Source organism: Gallinula chloropus (assembly GCF_964237585.1).
Source record: "Gallinula chloropus genome assembly, chromosome: 15".
NCBI lineage: Eukaryota > Metazoa > Chordata > Aves > Gruiformes > Rallidae > Gallinula > Gallinula chloropus.
In genome coordinates, this window is record NC_140100.1 from 11,215,295 (window position 1) to 11,232,247 (window position 16,953).

General features: G+C 42.7%; 1 protein-coding gene across 1 annotated transcript; it reads right to left on the minus strand.

Moving 5' to 3' along the window:
- Positions 1 to 1,802: 1,802 nt before the first annotated feature.
- Positions 1,803 to 15,331, minus strand: CCP110 (centriolar coiled-coil protein 110; the record flags this gene model as incomplete). Its single annotated transcript, XM_084271109.1, has 14 exons — positions 15,176 to 15,331; positions 13,866 to 13,994; positions 10,911 to 12,549; positions 9,841 to 9,965; positions 9,513 to 9,696; positions 8,717 to 8,856; positions 8,245 to 8,361; positions 7,920 to 8,021; positions 7,538 to 7,654; positions 6,984 to 7,063; positions 6,367 to 6,429; positions 5,910 to 5,969; positions 5,266 to 5,348; positions 1,803 to 1,855 (listed from the first exon to the last, which is right to left on the minus strand). The coding sequence occupies exons 1-14, from the start codon at positions 15,320 to 15,322 to the stop codon at positions 1,803 to 1,805; spliced, it is 3,039 nt and encodes a 1,012-aa protein (XP_084127235.1). The 5' UTR covers positions 15,323 to 15,331.
- Between the last annotated feature and the right edge of the window lie 1,622 nt (positions 15,332 to 16,953).

The following is a 16,953-nucleotide window of genomic DNA, read 5'->3' on the forward strand; positions in this document are numbered from 1 at the left end:
ATAAAACATCCTTTAAACTCACCATCATTAGCACTGATAAATCAACGGCACATTTTTGCCACCTGTGACACAGGTTACACTTGTCATCGTAAAATGTTTCCCCTCTTGAGATGTTCTCCTCTCCTAAGGAAACCAGAACAGGGCTTTGATGCCTGCTGGGTGAGCATGAAGCCTGCCTCAGGCATTTTCTGTATTACTCTGAAATTTTAAACATCCAGAGCATTTGTATGAAGGAGGCAGGTGCTCCACTGTGTAAACTCTTCACTTTCCCCACTCTCAAGCTTTCAGGTAAGCAATACAACAAAGTGCCACAGAGCTGTGCCATTCTTCTAAGTGTTTAGGCAGCATTTCTGCCATTTTCCAAGTACACAATCTGAGTAACTTATTGCATGATAGAAAACACACTTCAAACAGTTTCATTAGCTGCAAAGGGCAGACAAAAGTGCCTCAAGCACGCTAATTCACTCATCACTGACCATGAAGATGTGCTCCTCATCCCGTCATTAATGCTCCTCTTTCATGCTGACTACTCAAGACAATTACATTTTTGATCTTTTTTCTCTCATGGATCTGCAAACATGTTATAAAGCCTCCAAAGTTGGGCTGTCACATTGCATTGATACTGTGAAAGCAACAAAATAGAACCCATTTCTCATTCTAACAGTCAGTTCTCTACTAGTACCATTATAACACTGCAAAGACTTACAGAGGCAGGCTTTACTGCCCTCCCAGGGCTAACATCACGTCTGAAGTTCAAATGTTACAGAATTCCGCTCCCCTCAAGTCAAAGGGCAATATCCATCAGTAGGAAGACCAAGGCAAAATAGGATCACAACCTTACAATGTTAGATTTTCATAAATATCAGTGTGTTAGTTGGCCTTAGGGATTTTTTTCCCCCAATATCATGTTTATGGTACAAAGGCCTGTTAGATCATGGTAGAACAGAAAATGGCAAGAAAAACTGCAGCTGTCATCAAGAAAACATAAGATATCTGAATTACTATTATGGACAATCATTTTTAAGTGTGAAATGGTAAAACAATTCAAATCTTGCCTTCTGAAATCTTTGCAAAACATGCATTTCTCTTCATCTTGGCCAAAAGACGTTGCCGTAGAAAAATCCAGTAGACAGAAAGGAAAAAAATATATTTTAGGATGTTTCCAGCACAGTGATTTGATTGACCACATGCATAAATGCAGTCATTAAAAGTATGCCTGTTTGCCCAGCAATTAATCTGGATCCATGTCTGCTCAACTGAGCAGAAATACAAAACATCTGGACCATTAGTATTTAAATTGAGGTGATCACATTCATACAGAAAATACATCCAAAAAGTTCGGGTTAGTTTAATTAAGGTTGGGTTTTGGGGGTGGGGTTTTTCCTTAACTGCTTTAGCTTTATGGCATGGAACTAAAAAATATATACATGTGATGTGTTTATGGTGGCAATCATACACAGAATTAAGTAATGCAAAAAGCATATGTCAGATACACGAATTTGAGAGTGTGAAAGTCACAGATTACCTTAATGTTGCCCCATGGTGGTCTTTAAATAAATGAGATCATGAATCTTATGTGTATGTAGTAGTATGAATGTATAATAAGCTTTAACATGCATTTTTTTCCACAAGTATTAGTGCTTTGTAGCCTTTTCTTACTTTAATATGGTTGTATTAATGTGTCATCATCTGGAAATGCCAAAGTGTGTTTTTCATTTCCAAATATACGTATAGAAGATGCAATATCTGAATCTGTGCTGTCGTTTAAAAACAGCCATTTTATCCCAGTGAGTGTTGTCTTCTTAAATTGTCACAGCATTTGGCTTCTTTCTTTGGGTTCTTCCTGCATATGCTCCTAAAAACGAAGTAGAAACTTTACTATTTTACAAGTAGTAGTACTGGTTTTGGTAACAGGATTATTCAAAAATAGCTGGAAAAGTTTAGGGCAATTTTCTTTTTTTAAGCAGTATCATGTATTCACTGGCTTTTCTTAAAATGATGCTTTTCATAATTTACAACCCAAAATAAGAACTACCTATGTGTCTGAAAACAACAACCTTTTATAGCATTTCCTTCCTCAAACTATCTTCCATCTTATTTTCTGCTACTCAAACATCTACAATTCCTCAGTTTTTAAACTATGTCTATTACCAAGACGGAGGTTAAATGACTGATGAGTTTAACTATGCCATGTACTACTTTTAAACAATCAATTGAAAAATATAATACAAGTCAAATATTTAAGATAACTCTTTCCTCTTCCCCAGCTGCCACATTAATAAAGTGAGAGACAGTTGTGGGTTTCCATACGTCGCTATACACCACCAGAATTAAAAGTGCTGAGTGAAGGTGGTCGTCAGGCAGAGCCCTTCTGGAGGGAAGCTGCTCAAGTAAACAAACAAACAAGCAGATCTCTCTACATGGAACAAATATATACATATATACATGTTTAGAAAGCTGTAATATACTATGCAAAGCACATTATCTTCCAGTAATAAGGGTTTAGCACTGCAGGCTGCTGAAAAGTGGCACAACTCGGCATTCATTAGGTTCAAGCAGTCACTGAGTGTGTCAGCAGTGTGAGCAGACGTCCCCAGAAAGCAGTAACAATCGTACCACATGGTGCAGAGCGGTGGAAATGGAAGACAGCCATGGAACAGAAACAATTACCAGGCAGTTAAATGAATGTGACCAAGTCAGCGCCAGTCCTTTCTCGCATCTCCAGTTCCGCTTTGCCAGAGCTGCAGTGGTTCCTTACAGCCAGCACAGTGCAAAGCAGCTCCCGAAACGCCCACAGAGGCCTTACCACAGGAGGATCCCTCACGTCTGAACACTGCTGCCCACTACACAGAAAGGCATTCTCAGTGCTGTACTCACCTGGGATCTCGTAGGACAACAACCAGGCTGACAGGCATGATGCTCCCTTACTGACTGTTAACACTATTGCTTAGCTCTCCTCAAGTGCACTCCAAGTTATATAAAAATCTCACCAACAGTAGACAGAAGCATAAAAAACCCCCAGCAGTCTAGACCCAGGAATTCAAGAAGCCAAACTTCGTTAGAGCTACAATCCTTCAGCTTTTCCTGTGGCTGGGAGGACAATTACACCCGGCCTCTCCTGTGTGACACACCTGACAGCCACAGCACCTATGATCCTGTAACCTCACACAGGCAATCTGCTCCCTGCTCAGGCTGGACAGGCCAAGCACTGCTGCCACCCAAATACCCTGTGTGCCTCTTGCCCTGTGTGTCTTTGCCACACCACTTCCTCAGCCTGGGTAGAACAAGGGAGATGGATAGGTCTGGTTGCAGCAGCTGCCCAATCCCAACCACCTTCTTTCTAAGAGAAGCAGATGACGTGCAGTGCCCTGCCTGGCACAGCTCACAGGCTATTCACCCAACATCACTGTCCTACTTAAAATAACTGGGAAAAAAAAATCATTGAGTCAGACTTTTTACAGGCTCAGTAGTTCATACTTTTCCCTTTGGCACAGAACTCTGGATTGAGGCAGTACAAAACAACCACCTCAATTTAGGATCACCAGTTGCTTGCTAAAATAAATGTTTTATTGCTACAAAAAGACAAGAGTCAATCAGAGTGGTATTAAAGCTACAAAGCAGTTTGCAGACAGAAGTTAGAACAATCAGAGGAATGAAAAAACACCCATAGCTGGCTGAGTATGTTATTGTTTTCTTCTGCAGGTATGGCTCATGCCTAATTTGAATGTGTGACACATACATAATAGCTGTGTTCTGCTAACCCTCCTTCCCTTATGCCCCTTCTAATGAGAACAATTTAATTGGCAGTCAGGGATGAATGAAGACAAGAAATTAAATAGAAATATTATGAGTTAGGAGTATAGCAGACTGACATAGTTGCAGATCTAACTAAATAAAACTCTATTGCCTAGACCAAACCACTGCTGGAACTCTTCATCAGAGAAACATCTGCATTTGTTTGGGTTTTAACATTTTCTTAAATTAACTTGAGATTACATTTTCTCCATCTATGGCCTTTCACAGACAGAACTTGTTGCCTCGCTACAGATGACTTTCAAGGATCTCTCTTGAAAAGATACCTTATTACTTTAAAAAAAACCCAACAAAAAATATCCCAAGCCTATTCAACATACTGCCAAGCCTTTCACTATTCACATTCTATCCATACACAAAGAAAAACAAGTTCTATTTAAACCTTTTCCACGTAAAGCTTTTTCATTGTCCGAAAAATTAGGTGGATAATTTCTTTCATGCCAAGTGCTCATCTCTGCTCTTGGATTCATGAAGACAAAAAGACCTCACTGGGAAAACATGACACTTCGTAGCAGTCACACTGCACTAAAACTCATGGATACTCCCTGCTGGCATTGCTCCAGGGCAGTAATAAACACAGAACTGCCCTTATAAGAAAGCTTTGATACTTGACACATAAAGATAATTCAGATCACTATGGAAAATAGCTGAAATCCTTCTACATCATGAGCCTTCTGGAGCCCAAAAATTCCCAGTTTTTATACTTGGCTTGTGGAACTCTCCTTTGAGAACAAACTGCAATTAGATTTTGGCTTTAAAATATATAAATCCCTTTACCTTGTGATAAATATTTTCACATAAAAAATTTAAAATCTGATTTAAAAAATGGAAATTGTTTAAGATGCTTCATATTGTTCTAATCCCTTCGTGGCTGAACAGGCTGAAAACTCTGAGGTTTGGCACTATTATCAACCCTTTTTAATAAAAGATAACCAATCAATGATCTCTGTGTGCAAGTACAGGAATATTCCACTTGGGTCACTCAGACCTGTAACTACAGTAGTGATGTGTATTATTTTAGGGCTGTATGATGACTGAACACCAACCACTGAGTCTGAAAGTGTCCTTCCAGTAGGCTTCATGTTGAAAACAAATGACATGTGCATACAACACTAAGAACCAAATGACATTAAGATTCAAATCCAAGTCTAGTTTGACTCCTATTAGCTTCTCAAGCAGTTACAGTGAATATATCTGGCAAACTTCTTTTATGACCAGGCATCTGGCGAGTGAAAGCAAACGAGCAGTGCACTACATTCTGTATACCGTGCTCATAGAGTCTGAAAGTGGATGGTTAAGTCACCAGCACATGGTTGTTTGAAGAGATAGGTTAGATTTAAGAGGCAGCAAAGCAGGTGCACAAGGAAAGGAAAACAATATATTGCCCATTTACTTTTTCTAGATACTAGCAACTTATTTACTATAAGAGCCAAGCACCAATTTTCTACACACCTGAAACAGCCTTGTTAGACACTCTGCTCTCTGGGGCCTTCTTTCTACTTTGCTCAACCCCCTTCACTGAGGTCTTAGGGGTTCTAATTAAATATAAAAGAGTTAATAAGTCACTTGCATCAAAGTTGAAAGGCTGTATCCAAAAATACAAAGACACTATCAAACTGTGTTTGGCATGAAAACATTTTTTACAGTGTCCCACAGAGCCTCCTCCTGAATACACATGCAATTCCTATTGGCATTGTTATGGTTTAAGTACATACATTTAACAGGAGAACATCTCCCCATGAACAGATTCTTAAAATTCCAGAAACCAAATTAGTTTGCATACCATAGCATTACAGCCTTCATGTGAAAATAGACATCTTTCATTAGGTGGAAGCAAAGCTTCATGGAATGAATGTTACAAATAGAAATGTCAGAAAACAGTGTAAATGGAGACAACACACAAAAGGATGAGAACACTAAGTATTTTCTTGGTGTACAAGGTAAACCAAAACTTCACTCTCTCAGAATACTGTGAGAAGTCATGACTTTTACTTTGAACAAGAGTTGCACCAGTATGTGTATTATCCAGAAATCACTGTGCTCTTGCACTCTGCATGTACTTTCATCCTAAGGCTATAAACACGCTGTGCTCTTACCCTTGTCTGCAAAGCAGTCTATGAACTGGTGCATTCTGTCCTTGGTTTGGTTGAAGTACACTGTTAAAACACAAATGTAAAGCACACATTTTTGTCAACAACAGAAAACCACTTTTCTGACAGCTTTCTCATGATAATCAGTGATTACACTGCAAAGTAAAGGGCATTAAGGAAAGTAGCTGTGTCAAACTGAAGCTTAAGAGATACTAACAGTGTATTCTCAAAGAAAAACCCTGCACCTGAGCAGAGACTTAAAGCCATAAATAATTTCTGCAGATAAATGGACTCTGATAAAATAAATACTTTCTCAGACCATGCCAAATCAAGTTTCATTACTGCCCCTCATAATATTGGCAGGATTTGAGCCAACCAGTTCCAACCAGCACCACAGACCAAAGCACCAATCATCATATGACAGTTCTTTAAAAAAATCTTGGTAAAACTAAACTTCACTCACCGGCTTTCAGGAGTTTTTTGTTTTATGATGATTTTTTTACTTGGCATTCCCATTTCTGAGGCCCTAGAGAAACAAAAGTATTGAAACATATTTAAATTATAAAAACAGTAAGAGAAAACCCGCAACAGGATCTACCTCTACAAGCAATACTGCCAGAGCAGTGCTACAGATGATCACCTTTTACTCAGGAGCAAGTGTAACACAACTGTTTGGTTCTCTGTGTCGCAGGACAATGCCTGCTACCTTCAGAGTATCTTTTCAGAGATACTCCAAGTATCTCTGTTACCAGGCACCTCAGAAAGATTGATAGAGTAACCTGGAGCACTTCTTACAACTTACAACATCAACCATAAACTAAGTGCACGAGGATCCTTTTGCTCACCACTGAAATACAGCAGAAACTCAACTTAGACATTTTTCTCTCATACAAACCAAAGTCTCTTAAGAGTGAACTACCACTAGTAAATCACCACCCGCTGAAGACTTATTCATTCCTCCTCAGGAAGATAGCTTGCAAAAAAGCTCTTACTCCAAAATCTTCCTTTCACTATTTTCAGTGCCTCCTACCCACCCTCTTGCACCCAGCCCCACCACCACAGAGGGAGAACTGCACACACTTCATGTACTTCTTCCTGTCCAGAGATTTCTGCGTAGCTGTTGAAAGTGTCACCCTCTCTCTTGGGCTCTTTACTTTATCCTAAAAAAGCAAAAGAACCAACAAAAACACTAGTTACTGCTCTTATTGAGCTTAACTCCATCTGACCTGCCCCTACTGAAAAAGAACCCCAGCAAACAAACAAAACCCAACTGTATTTTCAGTACTAAGTTCACATTCAAGCTAAATTCAAGGAGATTTTTTAAAAATTAAAGAATCTTCTTTATGTTATCAGATCAAAAATTGGTATGCCATACTTAATTCTTATTTAAAGTAGGACCTTTTTGTTATTATTTTGACCATGTTTTTCCTTCTATGTTTTATACATTTACATTCTAAAGGTTTCAAGACACTAATCTCCTACTGCTGTGACCCCTAAGTTACCTACAAAAGCATAATTATCAACAATTCAGATTTGAAAACCTTTTCACTGGTTAAGGAAGAATCTCCTAAAAGCAAGATGATTCAGTATTTAAAAGTCTTAAAACAGTTTACGTTCCCTTGACTGTAACTCACCATTTGCCTGAGCATCTTCTCTTTGCGAACTTCACGATCGTGATGGAGAATGTTCATTCTTTCTGATGCCTCCATCGTGAAAAAGATGTCATGGATGTCAAACAGAGCGGCTCGCAGCTGGAAGGAAGGAAAACTTTAATAAAACATGCAGTCAATTTAACAGCCTACAGTTCTGCTCATCAAGCTCTTGTGGCTTTCAATCCAAACAAAACACTTGAAAAAATAATTTTGAAATCTCTCTTAACATGTCAGAACAACCCCAGGATCTTCCCTTCCCAGCCACGGTTTTACTGTCAAAGTCACTGTGAGGGTTTTAGGCGTATGTAGTGCAAAAGCAGAACAGCCAGGAAAGAAGAAAAAATAAATGTTTAATTTGTGTCACCTGAGCCATTACTCTTTCATGGAGAGATGCATCTTGTGCTGAAACGTTTCCTCTTTTTAATGGGGCTTCAGATTGGAAGTTTTTTATGAACTCCATAGTGTCCTGGGGAAGATGGGAAAAGAAGTTAAGCACCCAGAGTAATCCTTCACACCAAAGGAACCAGTATAAACTCCACATGTAGGATGTACAGCCTCTGAGCAACACAACACTCAAACATGTTCAGGTGACAGACATTCCTAAACTCTTCTGAAAGCAGAAAAGCCCTGGCTTCACCTGGCAGCTGAAACAAAGAGGAGAAGCTGCATAATAAAAATGCTGATCTTACTTTTACAGTTTGCTTAAGATGTTTCAGTTTTTCTGTCTGCAGGAGTCTACGTGTGAGGAAGCCCTTTGCCACAGCAGTGACCTTATCAAACTTCATTTGTATCTCTGGGCTGAAAACCTTAAAAGAGAAGAAACATCTTCTAAACATTCGATAAATAAGCAAGAATTAGGAGTTATTTCTCAGATAACATCCATAATGTCATGTAAGTTTTCAAGTAAGAGCAAGCTGCTGATAAAGTTTTGGCTAGGCCAGAAGTTCCCCCCATAATGCTAACTCACCAGAAGCAATATATTGTTACATGATTATTTCAGGTATGTGAACAAGGAAAATATCCTACAGAGTTCTCTTCTGTAACCAAAGTTGATACAGCAGGGATACTCAGCTTTTCTGTGAGATTTATTACTCACAGAGTAACCACAGTGTCTTACAAAAACTGAGAGCTTTTTAAGCTATAACTTTCTTCTTCCCTTACCTGAGTCCACCTAGTTTTGATCCTGTTACTCGGCCGAGAAACTGAAGTTTTTATAACTCCACTACCTGATGGTGCCCAGAGGAAGAATGAAGTTTCACTTGTTGAAGCAAAGGTGTTCGGTGTCGCAGTATGAGCGAAACCTGTGTGTAAAGCAGAACGTACAGCTCAAGACACTCTTCCATCCATACAGCACAATGACTGTGTGCATATGTAACCTCTGCTCAGAGGTAGCAGCTTTGTTTACTAGGTCAGTTACAGGCAAGAAGCAACCTGAGTATTTCAGATTAATTTCCTAGCAAAATTCATTACACAGAAGACAAACTAAACCATTTCTGGGAGAGGTGTTGATCAGCTACAGCTGCAGTTTCTTGCAGTGGGGACGACCTGGCAGAGCCCCTCTAACCCTCCCACCTGGTGCCACACTGCATGAGGATGAACATTTTCTGACAGGATGCAACTCCACATCCCCATCCTTGATCAAGTGACTTTACTCTTAGCTTGTTTCCCTTGTTTCCTCGAATACACCCTGTAACAATCATGCAACAAATGCAATAGATGGAACAGAGCCAGGATGGCTCAAACTGTGCTAAATGCCAGCTAGACAGTTGCAACACAGAATAGTTTTAGATGTGCTGTCAAGAGCTGAACACAGCAGCTGCCACACATCCTGAGCAACCAGCGCCCCAGGACAGGAACTCTGCAGTTCCCAGTACTGCGGGACAGCTGGTCCGGCTGAGGCACTGTACAGCCAAGTGTACCCCAACAGTCAGCCTGTGTTCTACCCTCAGGGCTTTACCAATGCTGGTAGCGTTGGTGTTATGGACTGTCTCCAGCTGAGACTGCACACTTTCCAGCAAGCCACTTTCACTTTTTTTCCTCCATTCCAACTCCATCCTACTGTTGATGTTCACTTTGGAAATTTCTATTTCTGTTGTAGTGATCTTCTTCCCTTTCAACTTTCTCTCCTGCTCTTCCAGTTCCTACAAGGGAAATAATCAACCATGAGTCTGTTTTTGTGACCCTGCAAAGGAATAGAACATCCGTTTTCAAACCAACTGCTTCCTGACCAGCTGCAATACCACACACATGCCCTTTTGCTCAGAAGTTTGCCCTTTTCCCCTTACCTTCTGCAGCTTCTCCTGTTCTCGCTCTTGTTCAGCTATCAGAATCGACAGTTGTTGTGCATGCTGCTCTTCAAGTCTTTTCCTCATTTCTTCAAAGGCCAACATTTTAGTTTTTAAAATATCTTCTGAGAAGACACACCACAAAAATTGAGTATTAAATAGTATCTGTATGATCTTTGCCACAGACATACACACTCTTAATAGGAGTAATTTGCATCATCAGGGAAAGTATCTTTGATATCAGGTTTCCATTATGTACTGCAAAGAACCCTGATATCAAGTTTCCATTATGTATCATAGGGAACCTCATCAGTTACTGCAGTCCTTCAAAATATTGACATGTTCCCATTTGTGGGACAGCCATGTGAATGAACAGCAGTAACACCAACTGAGCCTGTATTAAAATCACGACACAAAAAATCTAGCTCTGAGAATAACATAGGGTGAATTAAAACCCTTTCAGGCAGTTCAGCTTGATTTAGTAGAGACTTTTGCAGATAAGACATCACCTTAAATCTGAAAAAAATACTTCAATAATGACCTGAGACCCATCAAAGGGTATTTTCTTTTAATTTACACAGAGTATCTTTGCTTTTAGTAGCCTTAATTGGACCTCATAGGCTAAGGCATAATTTTAATAAACTAAATTCCAATTTCTACATTCAAATAGGAAATTCATGTTGGTGCTGTCAAATGAGACCCTTGAGTATAAATACAGCACTCACAGAACGGACACACTGTTTACCTGATGTTCCCATAAACTGCTAATCAAGCATTTATTCCAAGTAAATGTTGTAAGACTTCTGATATCAAGCAAGACAGCAATTACTCCATTCTGTAGCTGTTCAGAACAGCTCAAGCAGTGGAGCTGAATTTCATAATTTGTCATTAAAAATTAGAGAAATAATGAGATTACTGAAAAAAGGGCAATATACACTCACAATTTTCCCCTTTTCTATATATATACACATACTTAGCAGCACCAACAACTAATGATCACTGGGTTTTTTCCTAAAAGATTTATAAACTGAGAAGTTTAAGAAAAACCCTCAACTGCAGGAAACTTTTACCTTTTGCCATGCTATCAGGGCAGGTGTTCTTGGTAATGTAAACTGATCCCACAGGATACTTCTGTTCTTGCAGCCACTGCTTCTCTTGTTCTTCCACTCCAACTGCCAGAACACAGGGACTGTTCTCTTTTTGGCAGTTGTCAGTCTCCAAATCCAGTCTACATTTCACCTTCTCAAAAGTACTTTCTAGCAAGTGCTCGTTTGCTGGGGGAACGCTCGGGGTGTCCATCTGCTGTCGCACACTCTTGCTCTGCATTAGTAGTGGGGATGGGTTTTCCACGTCGTAGGATTTATTGAGCTCTACTGGGGAATTACTTTTAGCATTTTCTAGCAAAGCAGATGGTTGGGTCTCATTCCCAGCTAGGAGCTTCTGTGTCCCTGCAGACTGACTGATGGCAAACGGCTCCGTCAGTTTTGGAGCCACAATGTTAGTGCTGGTCTCTACTTTGTAGGTCCCTCTGCTGTCCAGCGCTACGTGTCCTTCCACTGACAGTGTCCCTTTGCTTTCCAAGTGCCCAAAGGAATGGCGATTTGGTTTGCCAACCCCCAACCCATCGTAAGGGCCGGGAGGATTCCTGCTGACACCAGGAACTCTGCCAGGGCAGACCATGGTGAAATCCACCATGAACTTTGGCACCGATTCAGACACGTTATTTTTGTCTGCGATATCCTGCATGATTAAATCCATTGCTCTGCCCTTGCCTTTGGGACTTAACTCGTAAGCATTCACAGGGTTGTTTATAATGATGTGTCCCATTGATAAAGGCCTCGGGCGCCTGCGGTGCATTTTAGGGCTCATGCTTGGCTCTGGGCTAGGCAGTTTGGCATAAGAGCCCGTGAGGCTCCTGACGATGCTGCTGTCACGATCAAACATGGAAGTCTTTTTAAATTCTTCATCCGAATCCGAGTCCACCGGTGGGGGTGTTCCAACCCTCATGGGTATGTCCACTTTAGAAAAACTGGATAAAGCTGACATGCTGCTGCTGTGTGCATGAGCAGAGGCACCCTGGAGAAGAGTGTTTGATTTGTTAAGACTGGGTTTATCAGGCGTCGGGGTGGTGCAACTTCTGGCTGTAAGCTTTGCTCTTTCCTTCACCGAGTCGGCTGCTTTAACGCTGTCGTTTTCCTTATCTGAATGACTTTCACTCGTGCTCCTCTTGGAATTACTTTTGGAGCTACGCTTGCTTTGCTCTCTCTCAATGCACTCCCTAGATTTCTTCATCAGGTTCTGAAGACTCATCACGTATGGATCTTGGACTTCCTCATCCGACAGCGGCGCTCCCAGCCCCTCTTGCTTTTGCAAAGCACGTGAGGCAAGCCTGTTATGCACACCGTCAGGGGACGCAGCCCTCGGACAAGGGATGTCTTTCGGGACACGAGTCTCACTTTGCTTCAAAAACACATTTCCTTCTGTTGCTTGAACTACTCCTGGCACATTTGATGTCCCGTGCCCAGCAGCATCTAATGGCCTAAGTTCTGGTGTCTTTTCAAGCCCCAGGGAACCATTCCTTTCAGGAGAACAGGCCAAATTGGCATCCGATAGTGCTGTGAAGTCAGTCGCAGCTTTTGAATCTGAATCAGGACACGGATTCTCAGCCTCCTGTGCATTCACATCACTCGCATTATGTCCTTTCCTGGTCTGCAAACAAATAATGAAAAAAAAAAATCATGTATTTTGGATGCAATCTCCTTCAGATTACTGCAAGTTTGATATGAACTTAAAAAACTAATAAAAACCTTCAATTTGAATACTACCAATTTCCTTCAAATGACCTCCAACACAGAGCTCTTTGCTGTAAGAAAAAGATTGCTGGAATCAACATTTAAATTTGGAGAATGGTCTATTCAGAGTTTTCACCAATACCGAGTACTGAATGCAGAGATGCTCTTTTCTTCACAGGGTAATCTGGGCACACTCAAATATTTTTATAGCTTCAAATTATCTTGCAAGATTCCTCTTAAAATATGAAAATATTTTGGCATTTAATGAGAAACGTAATTGAAAGATTTCAGCATAACATACAGATTGACCTGGAGATGACTGAGAATAAATAAATAAAATTCCTAATGAAAACAGTGGATCTATAAGCTATTTTTAAATTTCTTTGTTAATCCAGGGACAATAAAATACAAGTTATCATTTGTCAAGTACGTGGGAAAATAACTTTGAGAATTACATGCCAACATTTGTTTAAAAGAATTTTCACATCAAAATTATCCTGCCAGTTACCCTACATACTCAGCTTACCTCTAAAAGAAAAGCTAACTTATTTTCTACTGAACTTATCTTCCTGGTCTGCTCTTCAAATCCTGCCAGGTGACCATTGCCAAGTGTGAGCCAGCAAACAATGCAAACAAGCAAGTTATGTTTGCCACCACAGTAACCCAACAGATTCCAGGCTGACTGTACTTGGTGAAGCAAGAGGTTAATTTAAAGGCTGTATTGCAAAACTGCTTCAAAAAATAAATAATACTGCTTGATGAGATGTATTTAATATTCTTTTCAATTTAAATCTCTACTAAATTAATTGCTGAGGCAGCAAAGAGAACAAAACAGTTGCAGGAAAATTACAAAGCACACAACAGAATTACGAGTTGTTGCACATGTAATCGTAAGGTTGACTATAGATTATTAAACTACAAGCTTGCAAATCAAGCAAGCCAGTTGCTCTAACACCAGGGGTTTTGTTCATTTGTTTTTATAATGCAGTTGCTTGGAGTTGCCATCTGGTGTGATCTGCCTTTCCCAGTGAAAACAATCCTTGTTCATCACAATGAATGCAGATACTATCGCTAAATGACCAACTATCAGGTCACATACCATGAAGTAACTGGCAAATGCTGGTTCTGGAGAGTTAACTGCTCTTAATTTCAGGTTTATATGGATGAACACTTAAAGCCCACTGTCTCCAACAAGCAGACTTTTTCTCCAAAGCAGCTCTGGACTAACAGTACCTGAACATTTTCTATAATCTCCTGTACACGACTCAGTAAAGCGCTTTTCCGAGAGCTGTGTCTCCAGGTCTCCAGATCCAGTGCTTTCTGCTTATACTGTTGTATTTCCTTTTTCTTTTCAAGGCTGAGCTGCAAAACAGAGTGCAAGAAACATGGTTTATATCAGAAACTGCAAACTTCAAGAAGAAAACCAAACAGAACAAGAGAAGAACAGCGATCACCTGAGGCAAGACTTGGTTAAAAAGAAGCTGGCATTGAGAGTGCACACAATTAGACATTTTTTAAATGGAAGATGTAGGAAATGCCTTCTCCACGCACATGCAAACAAACATGGACTTAAACCTATCATTTATTAAAAAATCTGCATGAACATTACATACTATAATAACAACTTCAAATGCCTGCAGGACAGGCCCTTCCCAGCTCGCTGTGGAGACCTGAGGTCTGGGCTCTCTGCCCAGCCTTCTGTGACCTGCATTCCTACCTGTACTCAGGCTGGGAAGGACCAACTCCCACTTGCCACCCTGAACCAGAAGTGAATTTCACAAGACAGGAATGTATGCAAGCATTCTGCAGGATCCTTTCAACAAGCAGCATCTGAAAACCTTCTGAGTGACTGCTTCAGGAGACGCAGTTTGGACAAAAGTCAAAACTACAAGAACCAGTTCCACAAAGTTTTACAAAATTCAGCAGCCTCAAGACAAATATCCCCCCATTTGTAAAGGACAAACATTACAATGTGTCACTCAGTCTCCAATGGATATCCCTATCCATCATACTTTGCATCCCTGAACAAGGAAACCAGCTGCATTACTGCACAGACTGCCAACAGTTCAGCTTGGCTCTGTTGCATTAGGCACAGAAAGACTCAGCATAATTGATGAGCCTGTGAAATACAGCAGAGGAAGCTGCAAACACAGGCAAACCAAGAAATTTACTTTAAATCTTTTTAACTACCTCAGTATTTCCTATTTGCACCTTTTTGAGGATGCTTTTCAACAAACTCACGTGTTCAATATTTGACATGTCAATGTTTTACATGAAATTAACCCCAGCAATAACATCTATTTAACACAACTACCACTTTTACTCCCCCCGTGAAGACCACAAATTTCAAGAGATGAAAAAATGTGGAAAAAAAACCCCAATCTTATCCCCTTGCACTGTAAAATTAAGGCTAGGAATGCTTAGAATACACCAAGCCAGACAATACCTCAAACAGAGCTGTACCCTCAGGAGAATCATTACACACAGAGATCAAAGCCAGTGCCAACAACACACGGGGGAATGAAGGGAGGAAAGAGCCTTACCAGAGGGGAAAGCACAGGAACTCCGTGGAATTGGATGAGGGAGATGTTTCTGTGTTGAACAGGGAAAGAGGATTCTCTTTTTATTGCCTCTTCTTGGAGCCTGGCAAGATGCTTCTTACAGAATATTTCGTAGTCCTCCATCTTCATGTTAACTATGCTGCAAAGAACAGTAATGTCACTCTTCCACACGCTTCCAAGAGCATGAAAGAAAACAGCCACCACAACTCACTCTGCATCACCATGTTCTGGGAAGCAAATTATACCTTACACAACTCAATTAGGTTTCCCTTCTTCCTACCATTAACAAAAGCTGCGGAGCTGTTCTTTTTTCCCCCCTATAAAAAGAGATTCTGCAGACATGAGCAAAAATGATGATGCCAGGTACACTGAAAAGGAAGGAAGACGTTGAGATAATCGAGATTTACACGATCACACACGCTACAATCTGCATCTCCATCCAATGAAGCCTTTGAGGTCTCTCACAACAGACCCTGTAAGCTGAAAACAAACCCCCAAACCAACACATAAAATCGCAACCGGATTCTTCAACTTAAGCGAGAACTACGCCGGTATCGCGGCGAGCCCAGCCTTCAGCTTCAGGGGCCGAACCCGTGCCTCCTGCCGTGAGCCGCCTCCACCAGAAGAGAATCCCCAGCCTCGCTCCCCGCCGAGCCTCGGCGCCTCTGAGGCCGCCCGTCCCCGCGGAGCCGCCGCTCCGAGCCCAGCGCCGCCTCACAACGCTTTTGTTCCCTCACACAGCCCGACCCCTTTCTGCCCGCCTGCCTCCCGCCCGCTCCGGCGCTCCGAGCCCTCACAGCCCGCTCGGCGGGTCCCCGCTCCCGTGCCCGGGCGGCAGCCTCGCCTCTCCCTGCCCCGCACCCGCTGCGGAGCGGGAGGAGGCACCAGCGGGGTCGGGCACAGGCCCCGCGCCCACCACGGCCGCCGTCCCCCCGCGGGCACGGCCCCCCCCCCCCCCGGCCCTCACGCAACCGGAGACCCGCTCGGTACCTGCACAGCGCTCGGAGAGCCCGACCTGGCCCAGCCGCTCGCTCCCAGTAGCCCGGCAACCCGCGGCGCCGCCCCGCCCCGCAGCACTACAAACCCCAGCGCGCACCGCGGCCCCGCTCCCCCCGCCCACGAGACGCGGCCGGGCCGGATATTCCGGGAGGAAACCCTCCCGCTTTACTCTAAGAATGGACGGGAGCCCGACCGGCGCCTCAGGCGTGTGGGTCTCCCGGGACAAGCCCGTCAGCTCCGGGCCGGCTGCCGGGCAGAGGCAGCTCCGGTTCCCGGGGTTCCCCGGGATTTGCACCCACCGCTCTGCCAGGCTCGCTCCCCGCCAGCGCGGGTGAAGGCTGCTCCGCTCTATCACTGAGCAGCCCAGGGCCGCGCGGTCCCTGCCCAGCCAGCACCGCAAGCGCCGGTATCGGTTTCAGCGAGCGCGCTGCGATGAGGAAGATAAGTGTGAGAGCCAGGTGATGCTCCGTGGGGGACAGCAGCAGCCCGGTGTCGCGGCTGACATCCTATCCGCCCTGAGCCGCTCGGGGCTGAGCCGGCACCCGGCCCAGGGCAGTTAATTTACACTTACACACGTAGCCAGCGTTTTTAGGTCTTAAAGCTGCCGGTCTTGTCTCAGAAGCCGACTCCCTCGCCTGCTGGCTCTCCAACACGTTAAACCTCACCGTCTCTAGCCCTAACGAATGGCTCAGCGAGGGACTTGGAGCACGGGAGCCGTTTAACTCGACGCTCCATCACTCCCTCCACGACTGCGCCCACGC